Here is a 22,701-nt window from a genome sequence, read left to right on the forward strand (position 1 = left end):
GTGGGTGTATCCCCTAATGGGTTACGCACCCAATGCATAATAAAAATTTACATTTTTTTGGAACACAAGCTGACAAGCTCTATTTAACTTCAAGTTACTTCTAGGGATGCTTATTTTTGTCATGTTTTTTTTTAAGGACAACTGAGTTCCAAACTAGTGTGCTTTTTTTGTTGATAGAATAGTTGTATTTACAAGGTTTGGCTGCACTTCCTTTCGCAACACACTATCACAATAAATATAATTGTACATTTCACAGGAAGAAAAACAATATCTCACCTGGGCCGCAAACGGTGAAAAGTACCTGGAGCCAGGCTGTGAGCAATTGGTTCAGTTGAAATCTGGCACGTTTTAGTAACTCTGAATAGCATATCGCGCCGTTTGACTTCTGTTAAGGCCATTTCCAATAAAACGTATTTGATCACGTTTGTAATTAAATGATGCAGAATGTGTTACCAGACATAATCACTGCCACCTGGTCAGGTTAGCATAAGGCTAAATGAGCCAGGTTATGTAATGGGAACCGCTAATATGTAGCATTTTATCATGCGCAAATACGTCCAATGACTGTGATTGGTTGATGCGCATTTTGAGATGAAAAAAAGTACCTAATGTTCGCAAGTATAGACCCAGTGGTTTTGAATCTGTTGTATTTAATTTGGTACTTAGTCACCCCAAGTTGGATCAATTTAAATCCATTCTAAGCGGAGACCTACCAGTAAGTTGGCTCTAGACTTACCTGCAGTCCCAAGGGCCAAGTCCCAGGGTGAGCTGATAGGCTGCTGTGGTCCCATGGCCCCTCCCTCCATGTCTGTGCCTTGAAATCCCACTCCTGCCAGGGTGCTGACCTGTCCCTCTAACAAGTCAATCTGAGAGCGAGAGTGAGCGAGAGATTGGACAGTAATAAAGATTAAAGACTTCTATTTGGAAGTATTGGTATTTTGACCAATCAGATCAGATCTTTTGCCAATAAAAAGGCAAAAGGACATTATTGGGCACCCTCTTTCTTACCTTTCTGATCAGATGGTTTTCAGTGTCGGCCACAAAGACAGTATCTCCTTTGATGACAATCCCCTGTGGGGAGCAGAAGGTTGCTTCGTCGAGATTACCGTCTTTCCTACCACTCTCAGGCCCTGTGACATCACAGGATGACAGGTATGGAAGACTTCATTTGGGGTGCATGTCAATAGTCTAAAGAGGCCTTTTAAGTTAGTATTTTCTTCATTTGCATTGACATGTCAAAGACAGGTTGGAGTACAGACCCTTGCCTCCTAGCTAACAGACTATTACATTTCTATACAAACACAGCATCTGGATAAACTTGCGCTGCCATCACATCTTTCATTAGGTAGCAGTCTCTAATAAAACACAAGGTTAACAAAATGGAATATTACCAATAAATAGACAAATGGCATTTACGCGTAAATGACCTATGAGGACCAACATATAACATCAGATTGGGTGTCAAATGAAAGCCAAGAGTCTATATTTTGGGGAAATTAAGACATATACAGTGGGGAGAACAAGTATTTGATACATTGCCGATTTTGCAGGTTTTCCAACTTACAAAGCATGTGGAGGTCTGTAATTTTTATCATAGGTACACTTCAACTGTGAGAGACGGAATCTAAAACAAAAATCCAGAAAATCACATTGTATGATTTTTAAGTAATTAATTTGCATTTTATTGCATGACATAAGTATTTGATCACCTACCAACCAGTAAGAATTCCGGCTCTCACAAACCTGTTAGTTTTTCTTTAACGACTAGCAATCCCGTAATCATAGCCTCAAGCGCATTACCATAACGCAACTTTTCCTATTCATGAAAATCGCAAATGAAATGAAATAACTATATTCAAACACAATCTTAGCCTTTCGTTAACAACACTGTCATCTCAGATTTTCAAAATATGCGTTAAAGCCAACGCTAGACAAGCATTTGTGTAAGTTTTTCATGGCATGATGCTAAGCTAGGCTCTGCTGGCAGCAGGCAACATTTTCACGAAAATAAGAAAAGCAACCAAATTCAATTTATGGTCCTTCTGTAGCTCAGTTTGTAGAGCATGGCGCTTGTAATGCCAGGGTAGTGGGTTCGATTCCCGGGACCACCCATACGTAGAATGTATGCACACATGACTGTAAGTCGCTTTGGATAAAAGCGTCTGCTAAATGCCATATATTATTATTATATTATTATATAAACTTACCTTTGAAGAACATCAGATGCTTTCACTCAAGAGACTCGCAGTTAGATAGCAAATGTTCCTTTTTTCCAAAAATATTATTTTTGTAGGCGAAATAGCTCCTGTTTGTTCATCCTGCTTGGCTGAGAAATCGACCGAAAAATACTTCAACTATAACGCCAGGCGTTTTTCAAAATTTGCTCAGTTCTGTGGCACTCTCAGACAATATCTTTGCAGTTTTGGAAACGTCAGAGTGTCTTCTTTCCAAAGCTGTCAATTATATGCATAGTAGAGCATCTTTTCGTGACAAAATATCTTGTTTAAAACGGGAATGTTTTTCATCCAAAAAATTAATTAGCGCCCCCTATATCGAAGAGGTTAAGAAGCCCTCCTGTTCTCCACTCATTACCTGTATTAACTGCACCTGTTTGAATTCGTTACCTGTATAATAGACACCTGTCCACACACTCAATCAAACAGACTCCAACCTCTCCACAATGGCCAAGACCAGGGAGCTGTGTAAGGACATCAGGTATAAAATCGTAGACCTGCACAAGGCTGGGATGGGCTACAGGACAATAGGCAAGCAGCTTGGTGAGAAGACAACAACTGTTGGCGCAATTATTAGAAAATGGAAGAAGTTCAAGATGACGGTCAATCACCCTCAGTCTGGGGCTCCATGCAAGATCTCACCTCGTGGGGTATCAATGATCATGAGGAAGGTGAGGGATCAGCCCAGAACTACACGGCAGGACCTGGTCAATGACCTGAAGAGAGCTGGGACCACAATCTCAAAGAAAACCATTAGTAACACAATACGCCATCATGGATTAAAATCCTGCAGCGCACACAAGGTCCCCCTGCTCAAGCAAGCGCATGTCCAGGCCCGTCTGAAGTTTGCCAATGACCATCTGGATGATCCAGAGGAGGAATGGGAGAAGGTCATGTGGTCTGATGAGAAAAAAAAATAGAGCTTTTTGGTCTAAACTCCACTAGCCGAGTTTGGAGGAAGAAGAAGGATGAGTACAACCCCAAGAACACCATCCCAACCGTGAAGCATGGAGGTGGAAACATCATTCTTTGGGGATGCTTTTTTGCAAAGGGGACAGGATGACTGCATCGTATTGAGGGGAGGATGGATGGGGCCATGTATCGCGAGATCTTGACCAACAACCTCCTTCCCTCAGTAAGAGCATTGAAGATGGGTCATGGCTGGGTCTTCCAGCATGACAACGACCCGAAACACACAGCCAGGGCAACTAAGGAGTGGCTCCGTAAGAAGCATCTCAAGGTCCTGGAGTGGCCTAGCCAGTCTCCAGACCTGAACTCAATACAAAATCTTTGGAGGGAGCTGAAAGTCCGTATTGCCCAGCGACATCCCCAAAACCTGAAGGATCTGGAGAAGGTCTGCATGAAGGAGTGGGCCAAAATCCCTGCTGCAGTGTGTGCAACCCTGGTCAAGAACTACAGGAAACGTATGATCTCTGTAATTGCAAACAAAGGTTTCTGTACCAAATATTAAGTTCTGCTTTTCTGATGCATCAAATACTTATGTCATGAAATAAAATGCAAATTAATTACTTAAAAATCACACACTGATTTTCGTTTTAGATTCCGTCTCTCACAGTTGAAGTGTACCTATGATAAAAATTACAGACGTCTACATGCTTTGTAAGTAGGAAAACCTGCAAAGTCGGCAGTGTATCAAATACTTGCTCTCCCCACTGTATGCATACTATTATTAGTATTGGATAAAAAAAACACTGACGTTTCTAAAACTGTTTGAATTATGTCTGTGAGTATAACAGAACTCATATGGCAGGCGAAAACCTGAGAAAAATCCAAACAGGAAGTGGGAAATCTGAGGTTTGTAGATTTTCAAAGCTTGGCCTACTGAATACACAGTGTCTATGGAGTCAAGTGGCACTTCCTACGGCTTCCACTAGATGTCAACCGTGTTTAGAAACTGGTTTCAGGCTTCTGCTATAATGGAGGAGGGAATGGGAGCTGAATGAGTCTGTGGTCTGGCAGAGTGTCTCAGGCTCGTGACGCGAGCTCCCGAAAGAGTTAGCTCTCGTACCATTGCTTTTACTCAGACAATGAAATTCTCCGGTTGGAACCTTATTGACGATTTATGTTAAAAACATCCTAAAGATTGATTCCATACATCGTTTGGCTTGTTTCTACGGCCTGTAACGGAACTTTGAGTTTTTGTCTGGACGAAGTGCACGCTCCTCATGAAGATGGATTGCTGGGCTGAACACGCTAACAACAAGTGGCTATTTGGAGAATGATGGAACAAATTAGTCATTTATTGTCGAACTGGGATTCCTGGGAGTGCCTTCTGTTGAAGATCAAAGATAAGTGTTATTTCCAACTTCTGTTGACTCCAACATGGCGGATATTTCTTTGGATGGATTGGGCTCTGAGCGCAGTTCTCAGATTATGCTTTTTCCGGTAAAGTAAAAAAAAAAAGAGCGGTTGCATTAAGGAAAAGTCTCTTTAATTCTGTGAATAACACTTGTATCTTTTATCAATGTTTATTATGAGGATTTCTGCAAAATCACCAGATGTTTTGGAATTAAAACATTACTGCATGTAACGCACCAATGTAAACTGAGATTTCTGGATATAAATATGCACATTATCGAACAAAGCATACATGTATTGTGTAACATGATGTCCTATGAGTGTCATCTGATGAAGATCAAAGGTTAGTGATTCATTTTATCTATATTTCTGCTTTTTGTGACTCCCATCTTTGGCTGGAAAAATGGCTGTGTTTTTTCAACTTGGCCATGACCTAACAATCATATGATGTGCTTTTGCTGTAAAGCCTTTTTGAAATAGGACACGATGGGTAGATTAACAAGAAGCTTATCTTTCATTTGCTGTATTGGACTTGTTAATGTGTGAAAGTTACACATTTCAAAAAAATATTTTTGAATTTCGTGCACTGCCTTTTCAGTGGAATGTTGTCGAGGGGTTCTGCTGTTGATTGGGGCCTGTGAAATGTTGTCCCACTCCTCTTCAATGGCTGTGCGAAGTTGCTGGATATTGGTGTGAACTGGAACACACTGTTGTACACATTTATCCAGAGCATCCCAAACATACTCAATGGGTGACATGTCTGGTGAGTATGCAGGCCATTGAAGAAATTGAACATTTTCAGCTTCAAGGAATTGTGTACATATCCTTATGACATGGGGCCGTGCATTATCATGCTGAAATATGAGTTATGGCGGCGGCTGAATGTTACGACAACGGGTTTCAGGATCACTTCACGGTATCTCTGTGCATTCAAATTGCCATCAATAAAATGCAATTGTGTTCGCTGCCCATAAAAGTACACAGAGAGCAAACATTGATGACATGCATGTCAATCTCTCCTTGCTCAAAGTGGAAGAGATTGACTTCATCATTACTTGTTTTTGTAAGAGGTGTTGACAAGCTGAATGTACTGAGCTGTCTGTTTAAAATACTAGCACATAGCTCGGACACCCATGCATACCCCACAAGACATACTACCAGAGGTCTCTTCACAGTCCCCAAGTCCAGAACAGACTATGGGAGACACACAGTACTACATAGAACCATGACTACATGGAACCCAATTCCACATCAGGTAACTGATGCAAGCATTAGATTAAAAAAATTGATTTAAAAAGCAGGTAAAAATACACCTTATGGAACATCGGGGACTGTGAAGACACACACATACATTGTTGAATGTTGGTATTGAACATTTTGTGTTGTGGTTATGTAGAGATGTTATATGATGTACCGTTTTATCTTTAGCTCATTCAGTACAAACATAGTTCACCGTTTTATATGTAATGTGGATGCTTTGGTGTGTTTCGACCCCAGGGAGAGCAGCATCTGCTTTGGCAGCAGCTAATGGGGATCCATGATACATAGAAATAGCCAAATGGGGCACTCTGTCAACAACATTGACATCAACAAACCGCTCGCCCACATGACGCCATACACAAGGTCCACGGCTGTGAGGCCAGTTGGACATACTGCTAAATTAACAAAAATTACATTGATGGCGGGTTAGGGTAGAGAAATTAACATTCCCTGCAGTCAGCATGCTAATTGCACGCTCCCTCAAAACTTGAGACATCTGTAGCACTGTGTTGTGTGACAAAACATTTTAGAGGGGGCTTTTGTCTGCAGCACAAGATGCACCTGTGTAATGATCATGCTGTTTAATCAGCGTCTTGATATGCCACACTTGTCAGGTGGATGGGATTACCTTGGCAAAGGCACAAAACAACCTTAAGTTTTTGTTAAACCGGTACTGGTTACCTTCAGACGAGTCCCGTCACACTTGTGGGGGTAGTACAGCAAAACACCACCACTTTCCACAGTGAGGTCACTTTAGTTTGCAGCCCAAATGGTTCAGACGCTAAAAACAGAAGATGGCACATCGACGGTACCGACTTCAAACTAGTTCACTGCCACTTGTGGGAGTTGTGGAGCATTTTTTTGTGAGAACACTGATTTTTAGGATGTCTCATGGTCTGATTAACACCGCTCTAGCTGCATCTGACACACCGGTGCATCAATCGACTCTAGGGGGTTAACAATTCTTTAACACTGCTCCATTTCTGATTCCGGATGTCAAAGCAAGGGTTAAGGTGTTGTTGGAATATAAAAATCCCCTAATAGGTTCGCTACATAAATATGTCTACGATTCTTCTGACACCCCACCCTTCAACTGGGTCAGAAAATACAGCATGTTCTATTCCCCACGGGTATATTTGGATTTCTCACCACAAGCTCTGTCAAGCCTTAAGGCGATCATAGAATTAGAATGTGTAAAACGGGCATCCCCATTCATCTGATTTATTTTGAGGCGATGCTCATCCAGCCCTTACCTCCTATAGAGTAAAGCACCAGCCCAATGCTGGACACCACAAGTACCCGATGATGGCCCGTATCTGCTATAGCCAGTCTCTTCCTACTGGAATCCACTGCTACCTTCCCAGGAAACGAAAGAAGCGATGGGGGCAGAGAGTCCCTGTAAAGCTTGGTCCCCACAATGTGGTCACTGAGCAGGACCTGGTCCCTGTAGTGTCGAAGGGAGGTGTTGGTGAAGAGTGCTAGGCGCTCACGGTGGCCCTCTCCCACCAGCGAGAAGAGCAGGTTGCCCCTGGGCCCAATGAGCACCAGGGTGGGCCAACAGGCCACCTCCAGCTCATGCCACAGCCGAGCGTCTCCATCGTTCACCACCGGGTGGGTAATGTTGTAGCGGAGCACAGCGCTCTGCACGTTCTGCAGCACCTTGAACAAGAGGTCAAATCCATTCCACTTAGTAAAACATTTTATAGTTCATGGTTAACTTGAATTATAATATTACTTGCTGTTTCCATACACACAGAGACTTTGGATTCGTTTACCTATTTAGCTACTACCTCCAACAACTAACATTTCAATGTTATGCAAATAAGATATTTCTACCATTCACTTTTATTGTTTTTGTTCAGTGCCAATGTGAGCAAATAGTACTTGTGACTATGCACACACACCCAGAGTGTGGATTGCAATCTGGCCTGGTTCTGTTCCAGAGTAGTTTTGAGTCTAGGAATTTTTAAAGTACCATGACTTAAATGGTGTGTAAACTATCCCTTTAATAATGGAGAAGCTGTGTTGCAATATTAAAGAAGAATGTAATTATTAAGATCACATATCTTCAAATAAAACATGACAATGGCTTACCTTTTCGTTGGGGAACTTGGCAGAGTGGACACCCACGATAACAAGCCCATCTTAAAAAAGAAAAACAGATGGAAAGAGAGAATGTGAAAGAGGGAAAATAAGTCATGAACAATTATATCCCTTTTATACCCAAACTAAATCCCAATATCTTTACCATACCGTCTCCTTTATACCGCCTTTTCTTTATATGTGAAAGGTGTAGCCAGGAACAAACGCGGTAGATTAAATTCCGCCAAGGGCTCTGAAAACCGAGCCTTAAAAACATTTCTAGGCTTTGGGACGACGCTCAATTGTGAGGCAATTACAAAGCTTCACAGAAATGCTTTTAATGCATTTATTTTCTCCTTTAAATGTAAACTCATCAAAAAAAGAAACGTCCTCTCACGGTCAACTGCGTTTATTTTCAGCAAACTTACCGTGTAAATATTTGTATGGACGTAACAAGATTCAACAACTGAGACAAACTGAACAAGTTCCACAGACATGTGACGAATAGAAATGGAATAATGTGTCCCTGAACAAAGGGGGAGGTCAAAATCAAAAGTAACAGTCGGTATCTGGGGTGGCCCCCAGCTGCATTAAGTACTGCAGTGCATCTCCTCCTCATGGACTGCACCAGACTCTCCAGCCCTTGCTGTGAGATCTTATCCCACTCTTCCACCATGGCACCTGCAAGTTCCGGGACATTTCTGGGGGGAATGGCCCGAGCCCTCACCCTCCAATCCAACAGGTCCCAGACGTGCTCAATGTGATTGAGATCCGGGCTCTTTGCTGGCCGTGGCAGAACACTGACATTCCTGTCTTGCAGGAAATCACACACAGAACGAGCAGTATGGCTGGTGACATTGTCATGCTGGAGGGTCATGTCAAGATGAGCCTGCAGGAAGGGTACCACATGGGGGAGGATGTCTTCCCTGTAACGCACAGTGTTGAGATTGCCTGCAATGACAAGCTCAGTCCAATGATGCTGTGACACACCACCACAGACCATGACGGACCCTCCACCTCCAAATCGATCCCGCTCCAGAGTACAGGCCTCGGTGTAACGTTCATTCCTTTGATGAAACGCAAATCCGTCCATCACCCTGGTGAGACAAAATCGCAACTCTTCAGTGAAGAGCAATTTTTGCCAGTCCCATCTGGTCCAGTGACGGTGGGTTTATGCCCATAGGCGACGTTGTTGCCTGTTGTCTGGTGAGGACCTGTCTTACAGTAGGCCGGATAGTCTGAGTACTGATGGAGGGATTGTGCGTTCCTGGTGTAACTCGGGCAGTTGTTGCCATCCTGTACCTGTCCCGCAGGTGTGATGTTCGGATGTACCATTCCTGTGCAGGTGTTGTAACACGTGGTCTGCCGCTGCAAGGACGATCAGCTGTCCGTCCTGTCGTCGCTGAGTTTATGTAGTTCTGTCCTTGAGCTGTCTATTAATGTTCACTATTATGTCATGTTTAGTCAACTGTCTGCTGCTGCTATTACAAAGATTAGATGGCGAGGCCATTTGTTAGTAAGCTATCTATCGTAATTTCCGGACTATTAAGCCACTACTTCTTTCCCACGCTTTGAACCTCGCGGCTTATACAATGGCGCGGCTAATTTACAGATTTTTCCTGCTTTCACAAGATTCATGCCGCCAAAAAACTGAGCACCGTCACAATGTGGAGTAAATCGAGCGTGCTCAAACTTCATCATTCTGATTACGGTAATCATTTTGTCACCCTCATGGCAAAGAGAAATGCATATGATGCAGCTTTCAAGTTGAAGGCGATCGATCTGTCTGTTGGAAAAGGAAATAGAGCTGCTGCACGGGAGCTTGGCCTTAATGAGTCAATGACAAGACGTTGGAAACAGCAGCGTGAGGGAAGCTTTCAGAGGGAAGAAAAGCAGATGGCCCGAACTAGAAAATGAGCTTGAAGACTGGGTCAACACACAGAGAGCAGACGGCTGAGGTGTTTCAACTGTGCAGATCCGACTGAAAGCAAAAACAAATCGCCACCGCAATGAAGTTTGATGATTTTAGAGGTGGACCATCGTGGTGTCTAGGATTTATGATACGTAAAGGCCTGTCCATCAGGGTACAGACGAGTCTGTGTCAGCAGCTCCCTCCCGACTACGAGGAAAAAGTTTCAAACTTCCGCAAATTCACTGATGCAAAGATAGCGGAGCATTCCATTGGCCCGCACGACATCATAAATATGGATGAGGTTCCTCTGATGTTTGACCTGCCTCTCACTCGGACTGTCAACAGGAAAGGCGTATCATCCGTCACGCTGAAAACAACTGGGCATGAAAAAAAAACGCACTTCACCTGTGTTCTGAGCTGCACGGCATCGGGAGAAAAAGCTTCCACCAATGTTGATTTTTAAACGCATGACGATGCCCAAAAAAAAAATTCCAGAGAGGAATTGTTATGAAAGTCAACAAGAAAGAATGGATGACGGAAGGCCTAATGCATGAATGGCATACGAAGTGTTACGGCAAGCGACCGGGAGGATTCTTTCACAAGAACAAGGCATTGCTCGTGTTAGACAGCATGAGGTCCCACATAACAGATTCTGTGAAAGAAGCCATCAAGAGGACAAACTCAATTCCAGCTGTGATTCCTGGGGGCACAACTAAGTATTTGCAGCCACTCGACATCAGTGTAAATCGTGCATTTAAGGTGGCGCTCCGTGTTCAGTGGGAGACTTGGATGACAAGTGGGGAGAAATTCTTCACTAAAACAGGCCGCATGCCAAGAGCAACTTGTGGTCAAGTCTGCCAGTGGGTCCTGACAGCATGGAGCATTGTCAAAAAAATCCACTGTCATCAACGAGTTTCGAAAGGCTGGACTGCTGCGTGTTGAAGAGGGCAGCATGAGCTCAGCGGGGAATTTGCCTCCGGATGAAAGTGACGAGAGCGACAATAAACGATCCAACATCGGATGAAGCATTTCTGAGGCTATTCAACTCCGACACCGAAGGAGATGACTTCAATGGTTTCAGTGCACAGGAGGAGGAAGATTGTCATTGGTCACTTTCTTGGTAGGCTACTGTTTACTGCCATTTTTTAAATTTTTGTAACAAGCCGTGTTTCGTTTAAAAGCCTATTTTTGTTCAAAGCCGTGTTTCGTTAAAGCCTATTTCTTTTGCTACAAGCCGTGTTTCTTTTAAAAGCCTATTTATTTTTGTTACAAGCCGTGTTTCGTTAAAGCCTATTTATTTTTGTAACAAGCCGTGTTTCGTTTAAAAGCCTATTTATTTTTGTTATAAGCCGTGTTTCGTTTAAAGGCTGTGTAAAGTTCATTTGTTTCAATGTACCGGTAGGCACCTGCGGCTTATATACATGTGCAGCTTATTTATGTACAAAATACCATATTTTTTTTTTCAGTTGGTGCGGCTTAAATTCAGGTGTGCTTAATAGTCCAGAAATTACGGTATGTGCATAATACCTAACAAGCAGAGAGAGGGTAGGAAAAAGATTAAACATGGAGCTGCATACTTTTTTATACCAAAAAAAAGCTACATTTGATTTCTACACACAATAGCAAACAGAAATGTCTACACAGTCTATGCAACGGATCCGGTTTGTTACTTACTGCCATTGCTGATTAAACAAATATCCTGATGTGGCTCAATTTAAAAAAGGGAGAATCTGCAGTTGCTACATCCATTTTTTTTTACTTTTAAATTAATGATAAACAGTTTAGGTCCAATATATTGGCACCATTGCACGATTCACTTTATATTTGAAAATTAGTTGGAATTGAAAAAAACTTTGTGTTCACATGTATAGGTTTCATTTAGGAAAATGTACTGAACCTGAAATGTATAATTAAAACTTATTTGATATTTACCATCAAAGTCCAAAAAAGGCCTGGAATAAATTATAAAAAGTGTAAATTACATTTGGTTGGAGGCAAGTGGTTCTTGTTTACTGCGTAATTGATCTCACCTGTGGTAAGTTGCCTACAGGGTGAAAATAGCCATTCAACAGGTTTTGAAAACAGAACATTCTGCTCTTTTGCACTCTATTGTAAAAACTTATTTGCTCGCTTTGAGGACAATAAAGTGCCACTGACACGGACTGCTACCAAAGCCTGTGGGCTCTCCTTCTCCGTGGCCAACGTGAGTAAAACATTTAAAACGTGTTAACCCTCCCTAGGCTGCCGGCCCAGACGGCATCCCTTGTCGCGCCCTCAGAGCAGGCGCAGACAAGCCGGCGGGTGTGTTTACAGACATAGTCAACCAATCCTGATCCCAGTCTGTTGTCCCCACTGCTTAGATGGCCACCATTGTTCCTGTTCCCAAGAAAGCTAAGGTAACTGAACTAAATGACTATCAATCCGTAGCACTCACTTCTGTCATCATGAAGTGCTCTGAGAGACGAGTCAAGGATCATATCACCTCCACCCTCCCATATCCACCCTCCCTAGACCCACTCCAATTTGCTTACTGCCCCAACAGATCCACTGACGATGCAATCGCCATCACACTGCCCTATCCCATCTGGACAAGAGGAATACCCATTTAAGAATGTGGTTCATTGACTACAACTCAGCATTTAACACCATAGTACCCTCCAAACTTGTCATTAAGCTCGAGACCCTGGGTCTCAACCCCGCCCTATGAAACTGGGTCCTGGAATTTGACCCCCCCCCCCCCAGGGTGGTGAAGGTAGGAAACAACATCTCCACCCCGCTGATCCTCAACACTGGAGCCCCACAAGGGTGCATTCTCAGCCCTCTCCTGTACTTCCTGTTCACACGACTGCGTGGCCATGCGCGCTTCCAACTCGATCATCAAGTTTGCAGACGATAGTACAGTAGAAGGTCTGATTACCAACAATGATGAGACGGCCTACAGGGAGGAGGTGAGGGCCCTCGGAGTGTGGTGTCAGGAAAACAACCCCTCACTCAACGTCAACAAAACAAGGGACATGACCATGGACAACAGGAAACAGCAGAGGGAGCACCCCTCCATCTGCGTCAATGGGACCGCAGTGGAGAAGGTGGAAAGTCCCTCAGCGTACACATCACGGACAAAATGAAATGGTCCACCCACACAGACAGCGTGGTGAAGAAGGCACAACAGCACCTTGATCTCACCTCTTCAACCTCAGGAGGCTGAAGAAATTTGGCTTGCCATCTAAAACACGCTGCACCACCCTCCTGGTGATGCAGCGTGTGGTACGGCAATTGCGCCACCCTCACCCCCCTGGTATGGCAATTGCACCACCCTCAATCGCAAGGCTCTCCAGAGGGTAGCGCGGTCTGCACAACACATCACCGGGGGCAAACCACCTACCCTCCAGGACACCTACAATGCCAGATGTCACCGGAAGGCCAAAAAGATAATCAAGGATAACAACCACCTGAGCCCCTGCCTGTTCACCCCGCTATCATCCAGAAGGTGAGGTCAGTACAGGTGCAAAGCTGGGACCGAGACTGAAAAACAGCTTCTATCTCAAGGCCATCACTAACACAGAGAGGCTTCTGCCTACATACAGACTCAAATCTATGGCCACTTAAATAAATTGACTTAATAAATGGTATCACTAGTCACTTTAAATAACACCACTTTAATAATGTTTACATATTCTACATTGCTCATCTCATTTACTGTATTCTATACCATCTACTGCATCTTGCCTATGCTACACTCCATCACTCATCCATTTATTTATATGTACATATTCTATTCATCCCTTTACATTTGTGTGTATAAGGTAGTTGTTGTGAATTTGTTAGATTACTGTTAGATATTACTGCATAGTTGGAACAAGAAGCACAAGCATTTTGCTACACTTGCATTAACATCTGTATACCATGTGCATGTGACCAATAAAAATGGACTTGGTTTAAAGTGCAAGAGTGGCAATATAATTTCACCACAAGTGTATAGCCATTGATTCTTGAGGAATATAACTTAGAAATGCCTTAGTTCAACTGTATAAACTGATAATATAAGCTTGTTTAACCCCTTCGTTTGTAAACAACATAGTTGTAAACAAACACTGTATAGCCTCAAAACATGGTTAAAACAATCATTTTGATATCATGAAGGTTCAGTCCTTGTATCCATAGCTCAGTCTATGGATTTGAGTGGAAACATTTCTCCAGCCCCATCCATCAGCTGATTACCGAAACAGTGGCTGGGTGTAATTGTGTTAGTGTTTGAACTGCATATTACGATAAGGAAGAACTAACATGTATCATGTAAGCAATTACAAATAGACAACTCTCAATTCAAAGTTCATGGTATAGGGAAAAACAATCTAATTAATTTCACTGGTAACTCGAATGGGTCAAATGCACAGAAAGCTTTATCAGATTGCGGCGCATCTCAGAAGCCTCAATGAGAATTTCTTTGGAAAAAAAAATCTAAAAATATATCCTGGAAGTAGTTTAGCGCATCCAAGATTAAATGGTAAATAACAGTTTTCCTGGTTCATTCTTAACTCAGTGTTCACAGAGTCATCACAAAGGCAGTACTTAAACAACAGGCCTTAAGTATCCTCACAGGGAAAGGGGTGGCCACATGTTTTGGATCATATAAATCGCAGAACTCAACCAAATCTTAAATGTGTCTGTCACAAGTGACCTTATACATTTAAGGATCATACCTTAAGGATGGACCAACCCTCATTACATTTTGTGTTTTTGAATATTTTCATGGATTGAAGCTTCCTTTCTGCACCTACAGCTTTTCCTATTTTTTTTAAATAAGAATAGTCAGCAACATGATTCAAGGACAAGGTCACAGAAAAATGTAATACATTTGAGATTGTTCCGGTAAGTTCATGAAAGAGCAATGTGGGATAAAGCTTCTAACACAATGTCACTTCACATGTAGTCCAGACCGTCAGCCATTCTATCAGCAGGATGCTGATGAGATCTCAGTCCTCCAAAGACTTGTTCTTATGCTTGAGATGAATATATCCAGGGATATAGTCAGCAAAAACTCTGTAGAATGTGAAAAAAAGGCTGGGAAAATGGAAGCTTCCAGGCACAGTCATTCCCAAGATCAGCGGCATCTCTGAGTAAGTTAGCTTGTTTGACTGCCTCGTATTGTTAAGGCCGCCACTCACTCTGTTGCGGTTTGTGTAATTTAACCGAGATGTCAGAACCACTTTTGCACCTTACAATTCTGACGTGACTTATCCCCCGGGCATGAAACACAGGGGTTTATGTATGGAAAAGACAGACGGAAGAATATTTTTTTAAATTCCATCAAACATTAAAATTCATAATCTGAGCAGCTGAAGGTAGTCCAATTATTGCATAGGCCACACAGGCCTACATACTATTTGGCTAATAAATAAATAACATGTTTTAGCACAAAAATATTAAAATAGGTCGTTCATGTTTTTGATCTGCATAAGAAATCGAATAAACAGAAGTCATTTATTTACTTTTTTTGTTTCTCAATCCAATGATTGACAGTCACTGTAGTGGGTCACGTGACCAGTCCAAATTGGCCAATGAGACAATCACTTCCACAACCTTATGCACTTTAACCTGTAGCCTATGCATATTATTGCATTTTGCACACATCCAGCCTAGACTTTCCATTGCTTGTAATATCCATTGATTGGCCTTTATTTTTATTTTGTGTGGTTATGCTGTGAAATGGATCTAATCCCTATATACGGAGTCAGAGCTGGCTCGTTTAGAATTTTGCGACAAAAGAGACCACAGATGGAAATAATGCACTGAGCAGACTACAAGAAAGACGCAACAGACTCAGACGACAACAACGAAGATGTTTGGTGTGCTTAGGAACAATGCACATAGCAAAGTACAATCGGCCTGAAGAAGTGTCATGTGGGAAGTATGGCAGACATCACCACACGGCCAATGTGAGTAATGAGTAGAAGCGAAGGTATAACAACCTACCCACTGACGCAGTGATCTGTGTCTCCAAGGAATTCCAATAGAAATGCCGTTACAGACAGCTACAGTATGGATACAGACACCAGTCAAGAGACCATTAAATCATTCTCTATTAGATGGGGGTAGCCAGTGTAGCTTTATCAGTCAAGATAACTCTCATGCAATGAAATGACCAGCTACAGATCAAATTTTACAAGCGTGTACTTCAATCATGAAGGTGGCAGGAGAATAATTACGCACAGAAGTTGAGGGTAAAGGTCTATACAGCCGTGAGTGGCATGGAGACGCAATAATTTGGAATACTCATTGGGTGACCAAAGTCGGGGTGGTTCATCCAAGGGATAGTGACAACGGACCCAACTGGAATCTTGCACGTACAAAGCCTTCATAAAGTATTCATACCCCTTGACTTATTACACATTTTGTTGTTACAGCCTGAATTCAAAATGTATTACATGTATTATTTTCTCAACCATCTACACATAATATGAAAACATGTTTTTAGACATTTTTGCAAATAGCTCAAGTACATAAGTATTCACACTACTGAGTCAATACTTTGTTGAAGCACCTTCGGCAGAAATTTCAGCTGTGAATATTTCTGGGTAAATCTTTAACACCCCAGCCATCCTACAATCTAAGCAAGATGCTCTCACTCTCACACAAATTATCAAGGAACCTACCAGGTACAACCCTAAATCCGTAACCATGGGCACCCTCTTAGATATTATCCTGACTTGCCCTCCAAATACACCTCTGCTTTTTTCAACAAGGATCTCAGCGATCACTGCCTCATTGCATGCATGTGTAAAGGGTCCGCGGTAAAATGACCACCCCTCATCACTGTCAAACACTCTCTGAAACACGTCAGCAAGCAGGCCTTTCTAATTGACCTGGCCAGGGTATCCTGGAAGGATATTAACCTCATCCCATCAGTAGAGGATGTCTGGTTGCTCTTCAAAAGTGCTTTCCTCTCCATCTTAAATAAGCATGCCCCATTCAGAAAAATGTAAAACCAGGTACAGATATAGCCCCTAGTTCACCCCAGACTTGACTGCCCTTGACCAGCACAAAAACATCCTGTGGCGTTCTGCATTAGAGTCGAATAGCACCCGCGATGTGCAACTTTTCAGGGAAGTCAGGAACCAATTCTACTCAGTCAGTCAGAAACTTTTTCAAACAGAAATGTGCTTCCTGTATCACTAATTCAAAAAAGTTTTGGGACACTAAAGTCCATGGAGAATAAGAGCACCTCCTCCCAGCTGCCCACTGCACTGAGGATAGGAAACACTGTCACCACCGATAAATCTACGATATTCGATAATTTCAATAAGCATTTTTTCACAGCTGGCCATGCTTTCCACCTGGCTACCCCTACCCTGGCCAACATCTCAGCACTACCTGCAGCAACTTGTCCAAATCCCTGCACTTCTCCTTCACCCAAATCCAGACAGCTGATGTTCTGAAAGAACGGCAAAATCTGAATCCCTACAGATCACCGACCATTTCTTATCCCACCGTACCTTCTCCACTATGCAATCTGGTTTCCGAGCTTGTCATGGATGCACCTCAGCCATGCTCGAGGCCCTAAACGATAAAAGACAGTACTGTGCAGCCGTCTTCATCGACCTGGCCCAGGCGTTCGACTCTTATCAATCACCGCATTCTTATCGGCAGGCTCAATAGCATTGGCATCTCAAATGACTGTCTCGCCTGGTTCACCAACTACTTCTCTGATATATTTCAGTGTGTCAAATTGGAGGGCCTATTGTCCGGACCTCTGGCATTCTCTATGGGGGTGCCACAGGGTTATATTCTCAGGCCGACTCTTTTCTCTGTATATATCAATGATGTCGCTCTTGCTGCTGGTGATTCTCTGATCCACCTCTACACAGACGACACCATTCTGTATACATCTGGCCCTTCTTTGGACACTGTGCTAACAAACCGCCAAACAAGCTTCAACGCCATACAACACTCCAAAATTAAATCTAGAATCGGCTTCCTATTTCGCAACAAAGCCTCCTTTACTCATGCCGCAAAACATACCCTCGTAAAACTGACTATCCTACCGATCCTTGACTTCGGCATTTACAAAATAGCCCCAAACACTCTTCTCAGCAAACTGGATGTAGTCTATCACAATGCCATCCGTTTTATCACCAGAGTCCCATATACTACCCACCACTGCGACCTGTATGCTCTCGTTGGCTGGCCCTCACTACATATCAGTCACCAAACCCACTGGCTCCAGGTCATCTATAAGTCTTTGCTAGGTAAAGCACCGCCTTATCTCAGCTCACTGGTCACCATAGCAACACCCACCCATAGCACACGCTCCAGTAGGTATATTTCACTGGTCATCCCCAAAGCCAACACTTCCTTTGGCTGCCTTTCCTTCCAGTTCTCTGCTGCTAATAACTGGAACAAATTGTAGAAATCTCTGAAGCTGGAGTCTTCTATCTCCCTCTAACTTTAAGCATCAGCTGTCAGATCAGCTTACTGATCGCTGTGCCTGTACATAGCCAATCTGTAAAATAGCACACCTGACTACCTCATCCCCATATTATTACTTACCCTTTTGCACCCCAGTATCTCTACTATTTATTGCCTACCTCCCTACATTTACACACACTGTACATATATTTTTCTAGTTCTTTTCTTTTGTGTTGTTGACTGTACGTTTAAAGCCACAGAAAGCCAGTAGCTATGGTGGGAAAATAAATTCCAATCCATCATGGTTTATTATTGTTTAGAAATGTATCACATTATAGCACAAGGGAGTAAGCACAACATGCTTTAGAACTTGGTCCCCAAAAAATAAACAGCCTATTTAAAGATTCAGTGCCATTAGGAGTTGGTAGCAGTGACATTGCCTAAAAAGCTTGTAATAGCATACCGTGCAAATAGGATAATATTCTAAACTCAATATATGGGGTTTATTACTGTGCATTTAAAAAAAGGGGGCAAGAACCAGTGTGTGTGTGTGTGTGTGTGTGTGTGTGTGTGTGTGTGTGTGTGTGTGTGTGTGTGTGTGTGTGTGTGTCCGCCAGCAGCAGATGTGAGTGCTGCAGCTGTGCCAAAACATGGCAAACATAACTTCAGCACACCCAGTGAAAGTACTGTCATTAATGCAGTAAAGGTCTGACAATGTTTTGGACACATTTGGTACAGATGTGCTTTATATCCTTAAGTGTCCATGTATCCAAGAACTTCAACATGTTTTAATCCTTCTTGATGTAACATGATTTGTGGATTAAAATAGTGTGTATGTGTGCGTATACCTTTCACAGAGTGCTTTTTCTCCAGCTGATGCAGGTCAGGTAGGATATGGATGCAGTTTATGCAGCAGTAAGTAAAGAAGTCCAACACCACCACTTTACCAGCAAGCTCTCTTGTGAAAGAAAGGGGGCCTTCTGTGTTCAGCCATTCGAGACCTGCAGAAAAATATGCATTATCAAACAGTATCATTACTATTTTACAGCCAATGGTATAACGACATTCAGAGCTGAGGATGCAACATTTCATACATATCAAATATTAATCAAGAAAGAGCCTGTAGTCGCAGTGTTTGCATACTAGTCGACAGTGAGAGAATGAAAATACAGCAAACATCGTATGAGGCCACATTCTACTTTAGGCTAAAATGTTGCAAGAAGAGCTATACATATGCATGTTGCGTCATGTCAAAATATGCAGACCATTGAAAACAAAATAAGCAGCAACTGCCTGCCCGTATACAGTTGAAGTCATAAGTTTAAATATACTTAGATTGGAGTCTTAAAAATTGTTTTTTAACCACTCCACACATTTCTTGTTAACAAACTTTAGCTTTGACAAGTCGGTTAGGACATCTACTTTGTGCATGACAAGTCATTTTTCCAACAATTGTTCAGACGGATTATTTCACTGTATCACAATTCCAGTAGGTCAAAAGTTTACATACACTAAGTTGACTGTGCCTTTAAACAGCTTGAAAATTTCCAGAAAATGATGTCATGGCTTTAGAAGCATCTGATAGGCGAATTGACATAATTTCAGTCAATTGGAGGTGTACCTGTGGATGTATTTCAAGGCCTACCTTTAAACTCAGAGGCTCTTTGCATTACATCATGAGAAAATCAAAAGAAATCAGCAAAGATTGATCAGCAATAAATTGTAGACCGCCACAAGTCTGGTTCATCCTTGGGAGCAATTTCCAAACACCTGAAGGTACGACGTTCATCTGTACAAACAATAGTACACAAGTATAAACACGATGGGACATATAAACACAATGTCATACCGCTCAGGAAGGAGACGCATTCTGTCTCCTAGAGATGAACATACTTTGGTGCGAAAAGTGCAAATCAATCCCAGAACAGCAGCAAAGGACCTTGGAAAGATGCTGGAGGAAACAGGTACAAAAGTACCTATATCCACAGTAAAACGAGTCCCATATCGATATAATCTAAAAAGTCGCTCAGCAAGGAAGAAGCCACTGCTCCAAAACTGCCATAAAGAGCAAGACTACGGTTTGCAAATGTGACATGGGGACAAAGATCGGACTTTTGGAGAAATGTCCTCTGGTCTGATGAAACAAAAATAGAACTGTTTGTCCATAATGACCATCGTTATGTTTGGAGGAAAAAGGGAGAGGCTTGCAAGCCGAAGAACACCATCCCGACCGTGAAGCACGGGGGTGGCAGCATGGCTTAAGGACAACAAAGTCAAGGTATTGGAGAGAGAGCATCATAAAGTTGTGGCAAAATGGCTTAAGGACAACAGAGTCAAGGTATTGGAGAGGCCATCACAAAGTCCTGACCTCATACTTATAGAACATTTGTGGGCAGAACTGAAAAAGCATGTGCGCGCAAGGAGGCCTACAAACCTGACTGAGTTAGACCTGCTCTGTCAGGAGTAATGGGCTAAATTTCACCCAACCTATTGTGGGAAGCTTGTGGAAGGCTACCTGAAACATTTGACCCAAGTTAAACCATTTAAAGGCAATGCTACCAAATACTAATTGTGTATGTAAGCTTCATACCCACTGGGAATGTGATGAAAGAAATAAAAGCTGAAATCATTATTTCTACTATTATTCTGACTCTTCACATTCTTCAAATCAAGTGGTGATCCTAACTGACCTAAGACTGGGAATTTTTACTAAGATTAAATGTCAGGAATTGTGTAAAACTGAGTTTAAATGTAGTTAGCTAAGGTGTACGTAAACGTCCGATTTCAACTGGACATAGAGTACTAGTCAAAAGTTGGACAGAACAAAAACAAATGATAGTCCCACTAAGCCCAAACCTGATGGGATGGCGTATCGCTGCAGAACGCTGTGGTAATCATGCTGGTTAAGTGTGCCTTGAATTCTAAATCAATCACTGACAGTGTCACCAGAAAAGCACCCCCACACCATCACACCTCCATGCTTCACGGAGGGAACCACACACGGAGATCATCCGTTCACCTATTCTGCGTCTCGCAAAGACAGCGGTTGGAACCAAAAATCACAAATTTGGACTCATCAGACCAAAATACATTGCTTGTGTTTCTTAGCCCAAGCAAGTCTATTCTTCTTATTGGTGTCCTTTAGTAGTGGTGTATTTGCAGCAATTTGACCACGAAGGCCTGATTCACACAGTCTCATCTGAACAGTTAATGTTGAGATGTGTCTGTTACTTGAAGCATTTATTTGGGCTGCAACTTCTGAGGCTGGTATTTCTACTGAACTTGTCCTCTGCAGCATAGGTAACTCTGGGTCTTCCTTTCCTGTGGTTGTCCTCAAGAAAGCCAGTTTCATCATAGCACTTCATAGGTTTTGCAACTGCACTTGAAGAAACATTCAAAGTTCTTGAAATTTCCCACATTGACTGACCTTCATGTCTTAAAGTAATGGACTATCATTTATCTTTGCTTATTTAAGCTGTTCTTGCCATAATATGGACAGGGTCTTTTACCAAACAGGGCCATCTTCTGTGTACCACCCCTACCTTGTCACAACACAACTGATTGGCTCAAACACATCAAGGAAAGAAATTCCACAAATGATCTTATAACAAGGCACATCTGTTAATTGAAATGCATTCCAGGTGACTACCTCATGAAGCTGGTTGAGAGAATGCCAAGAGTGTGTAAAGCTGTCATCAAGGCAAAGGGTGGCTACTTTGAAGAAATTCAAATATACTTAGATTTGTTTAACACTTTTTTTGGTTAGTACATGATGCCATATGTGTTATTTCATAGTTGTGACGTATTCACAATTAATCTACAATGTAGAAAATAGTCAAATTAAATTAAACCCCTTGAATGAGTAGGTGTGCCTAAACTTTTTACTTGTGATCACACACACAATCTTCAGACTGCGCAAATGCTGCGCCAGCCGACAATTCTAATTTGAAATAACACCCAGCTAGCTGTCATTAATGTACATGTTCCTAACCTTCGTCAAAATCGGGAATCCTCAAGTCATCTTTGTCGTCTAGTTTTTTCAAGTACTGGTAGACAAGGTTTTCTTTCTCTTGTTGGTTCGTAGCGTTGTCCAGGGCGTCGTCCAACTGGCTCTGGATCGGAAATAAAGCAGAAAGGTTGCACTTGGACGCCATCTTTCCAACCACAATTTTATTGAGTAAAGTCAATGCTACATTCTGCACCAGTACTTTTCAACAGTGACAAAATTAGCAATATGGAATTAATTCATTCAAAAAATGGTGCTCTTATTAATATAGGATCTTTTGGATACATATTTATTTTAAAAGTACATTATATTAAAAAAATAACTGCTAATTGTTTGGAAACTGCTGTTGTATTTTCTAACAACAATACAGAGGAGTCCGTGTTCGAGGGTGTCGTCAATAGTTACCACAGTCACAAAGTAATAAACACCGCCTAATTTCTGTAATGTATCTTCTACATATGTAGAATGCTAACACACATATA

General features: G+C 42.2%; 1 protein-coding gene across 1 annotated transcript in view; it reads right to left on the bottom strand.

Moving 5' to 3' along the window:
* Nucleotides 1–22,420, bottom strand: part of nhlrc2 (NHL repeat containing 2) — a 49,010-nt gene extending 26,590 nt beyond the window's left edge. The window contains exons 1-6 of the mRNA XM_046356513.1: nucleotides 22,205–22,420; nucleotides 19,062–19,214; nucleotides 7,908–7,957; nucleotides 7,067–7,472; nucleotides 1,009–1,130; nucleotides 737–866 (exon numbers count right to left, since the gene is read on the bottom strand). Coding sequence (XP_046212469.1) covers nucleotides 737–866; nucleotides 1,009–1,130; nucleotides 7,067–7,472; nucleotides 7,908–7,957; nucleotides 19,062–19,214; nucleotides 22,205–22,367 — 1,024 coding nt within the window. The 5' untranslated portion in view covers nucleotides 22,368–22,420. The remainder of the gene's footprint in view (nucleotides 1–736; nucleotides 867–1,008; nucleotides 1,131–7,066; nucleotides 7,473–7,907; nucleotides 7,958–19,061; nucleotides 19,215–22,204) is intronic.
* Nucleotides 22,421–22,701: the final 281 nt, after the last annotated feature.

The sequence above is a fragment of the Oncorhynchus gorbuscha genome, linkage group LG07 (genome assembly GCF_021184085.1).
Source record: "Oncorhynchus gorbuscha isolate QuinsamMale2020 ecotype Even-year linkage group LG07, OgorEven_v1.0, whole genome shotgun sequence".
Classification (NCBI taxonomy): domain Eukaryota; kingdom Metazoa; phylum Chordata; class Actinopteri; order Salmoniformes; family Salmonidae; genus Oncorhynchus; species Oncorhynchus gorbuscha.